At 48.8% G+C, this 2,246-nt stretch overlaps 1 protein-coding gene across 1 annotated transcript in view; it reads left to right on the top strand.

Annotated features, from left to right (window-relative positions):
* Window positions 1-212: 212 nt before the first annotated feature.
* The window catches only part of TANGO6 (transport and golgi organization 6 homolog (Drosophila)), a 289,584-nt gene continuing 287,550 nt past the window's right edge, over window positions 213-2,246 (top strand). Inside the window, exon 1 of the mRNA XM_011976674.1 lies at window positions 213-371. Within this exon, the coding sequence (XP_011832064.1) occupies window positions 275-371 (97 nt within the window). The 5' untranslated portion in view covers window positions 213-274. The remainder of the gene's footprint in view (window positions 372-2,246) is intronic.

Raw genomic sequence — 2,246 nt, forward strand, 5'->3', positions numbered from 1 at the left:
TCCTTCTTTACATAGCGGTTAATCATACTGAGCTTCTGAAATTGTGCGCGTGGGCAGACTGTGTTAGCCATTTTTGGGTTCCCTCCTACTCCCTGGACTAAGTTGGGACGGAAAAAAAAAGTGAAGGGGGCGTTCCCGACCGATTTGGCCCCGCCCCACCCTGCGGGCCCCGCCCCATAGTGTGCCCATCGCCTTCTGCCACATTCAACATGGCGGCGGCGGCGGCCTGCCGAGGCGCCTGAGCGCGTCAGGAGCGTCGCGTGACACTCCAGTCATGGCGGCCCCGGGGCAGGCTGTGGGCAGCGGGGCTCAGGAGACGTGCGGTCTGGATCGGATTTTGGAGGCACTGAAGCTGCTGCTGAGCCCGGGAGGTGAGAGGACGCATCTCGGCGCTGGGCTACACGAGGGACTCTTAGGGCCGCCGGGCTTCCGGGGCTGACCTGCCTCCTGCAGCGTGCGCCCCTTAGGCCCGCCCAGGGACCCTCCGCCCGCTGCCGGGGGCTTTGAGCATGGTCTCTGCCCGTCCTCATTACATCCTTGAGGAAACCGAGGCTCAAGGAGGGCGCGGGGTCCGTTGACTGCTGATATTAGCCAACATCTCTTGAGCACTTACCTTGTGCTGAGCTCTGTCAGGCGCCGCCGTTATTTCATTCAGTCCTTACTACAGCGCTCTTGGGAAGGGGATCTGGACACAGCTCCAGAGAGGGTAGGACGCCCGCGACGTAGGATGTGAGGTCCTAGCCGCGTGAGGGCGCAGGGGCCAGCGTGAACCCTTGAGATTTGTACGAAATTCCAAGAAGTCCAGAAATCGGAAGCAGTGACGTTTGAAATGGGTTTGGGGAGAGTATTTAGGGGTTTCCAGTCGCTTTTAATGTCTGTGGTGCGTGGACAGTTTCTTCCCAATCTAAAATCTGAAGGGACATTGGGAGTGGTTGAAGCTGCATTATTTTTACGACTGAGAACACCCAAGACTCACTGAAGAAATTAAGTAACCTGTCCAAGATCACGTGGTCAAATTAGGGGCAGAACACGAACCTAGGCCCGAGATCTACTGAACCCCCTTCTCAGAATCAGACAAATTATTCAATATAGAGGCTCTGATGTTATCTGGAGCTTTTGGAAAGGAGATAGAGCTCTACTTATCATTGGGGTGTATATTTGGGGGAAGGGATGGGACGGGATCTGTACAATTAGCAAGGGCACATGAAAGGCCAAAGGGGATCACCTCCCAGTCTCAGATTTTATACTCAAAACTGCAAAAACTTCTGCAAACATTACACCACACCAGCGGGGAGTGAACACAAGTTATTAATATTAGTAAATGAGTACCTACTATCAGTCCCCATAGTAGGCTGTTTACATATACATCATTTAATCCTCATAACGATCCCGTGGGATCAGTACTACTTGTATTCCATTTTAACGGATGAAGGAACCAAGGTTCAGGTACATTGGAAATTGCCCAATCTCAGACTAGTAAGTGGCAGAATTTGAATTTAGGTTATTTCCACTAAAAATATGGTAAATATACTACATTGTCTCAAGAGTCAGACTGCAAAATAGAATTTTAAGTTGCTAATCGAGAGGTCACTTGTCTTGCAACTGCAACTCTTTTTTTTTTTTGAGACGAATTCTCGCTCTGTTGTCCAGGCTGGAGTGCAGTGGCACAATCTCGGCTCACTGCAACCTCCGCCTCCCAGGTTCAAGCGATTCTCCTGCCTCAGCCTCCCAAGTAGCGGGGATTACAGGTGCCCACCACCATGCCCAGGTAATTTTTGTCTTTTTAGTAGAGAGGGACTTTTGCCATGTTGACCAGGCTAGTCTCGAACTCCTGACCTCAAGTGATCTGCCTGCCTTGGCCTCCCAAAGTGCTGGGATTACAGGCCTGAGCCACTACACCTGGCCTGCAACTCTCTATTATATGACTGAGAACAAGTTTAAATAAGCAAAAATCCTGGAAGTAATCGTCTGTCATGAAACACGTATATTATGCTTTGTTTATAGAAGACTCTCTAATCTCTATGAGTATGTGGTGGAGTACACATATATGTACTCATTTAATTTACAGAAATTCAAGCATTCCTATTTTAAAAGGAATTAGTGTGTAAAATTATTATTTTGTAGATGTAGTCTGTTGTATATTATATGAATCTGTCTACTATTTTATCATATTAGCTGCTTAGGGAATTTAAAAATATCTGTAGTGGCTGGGTGAGGTGGGTCATACCTGTATTCCCAGCACTTTG

The sequence above is a fragment of the Mandrillus leucophaeus genome, unplaced genomic scaffold, assembly GCF_000951045.1.
Source record: "Mandrillus leucophaeus isolate KB7577 unplaced genomic scaffold, Mleu.le_1.0 Scaffold17, whole genome shotgun sequence".
In the NCBI taxonomy this organism is placed as follows: Eukaryota; Metazoa; Chordata; class Mammalia; order Primates; family Cercopithecidae; genus Mandrillus; species Mandrillus leucophaeus.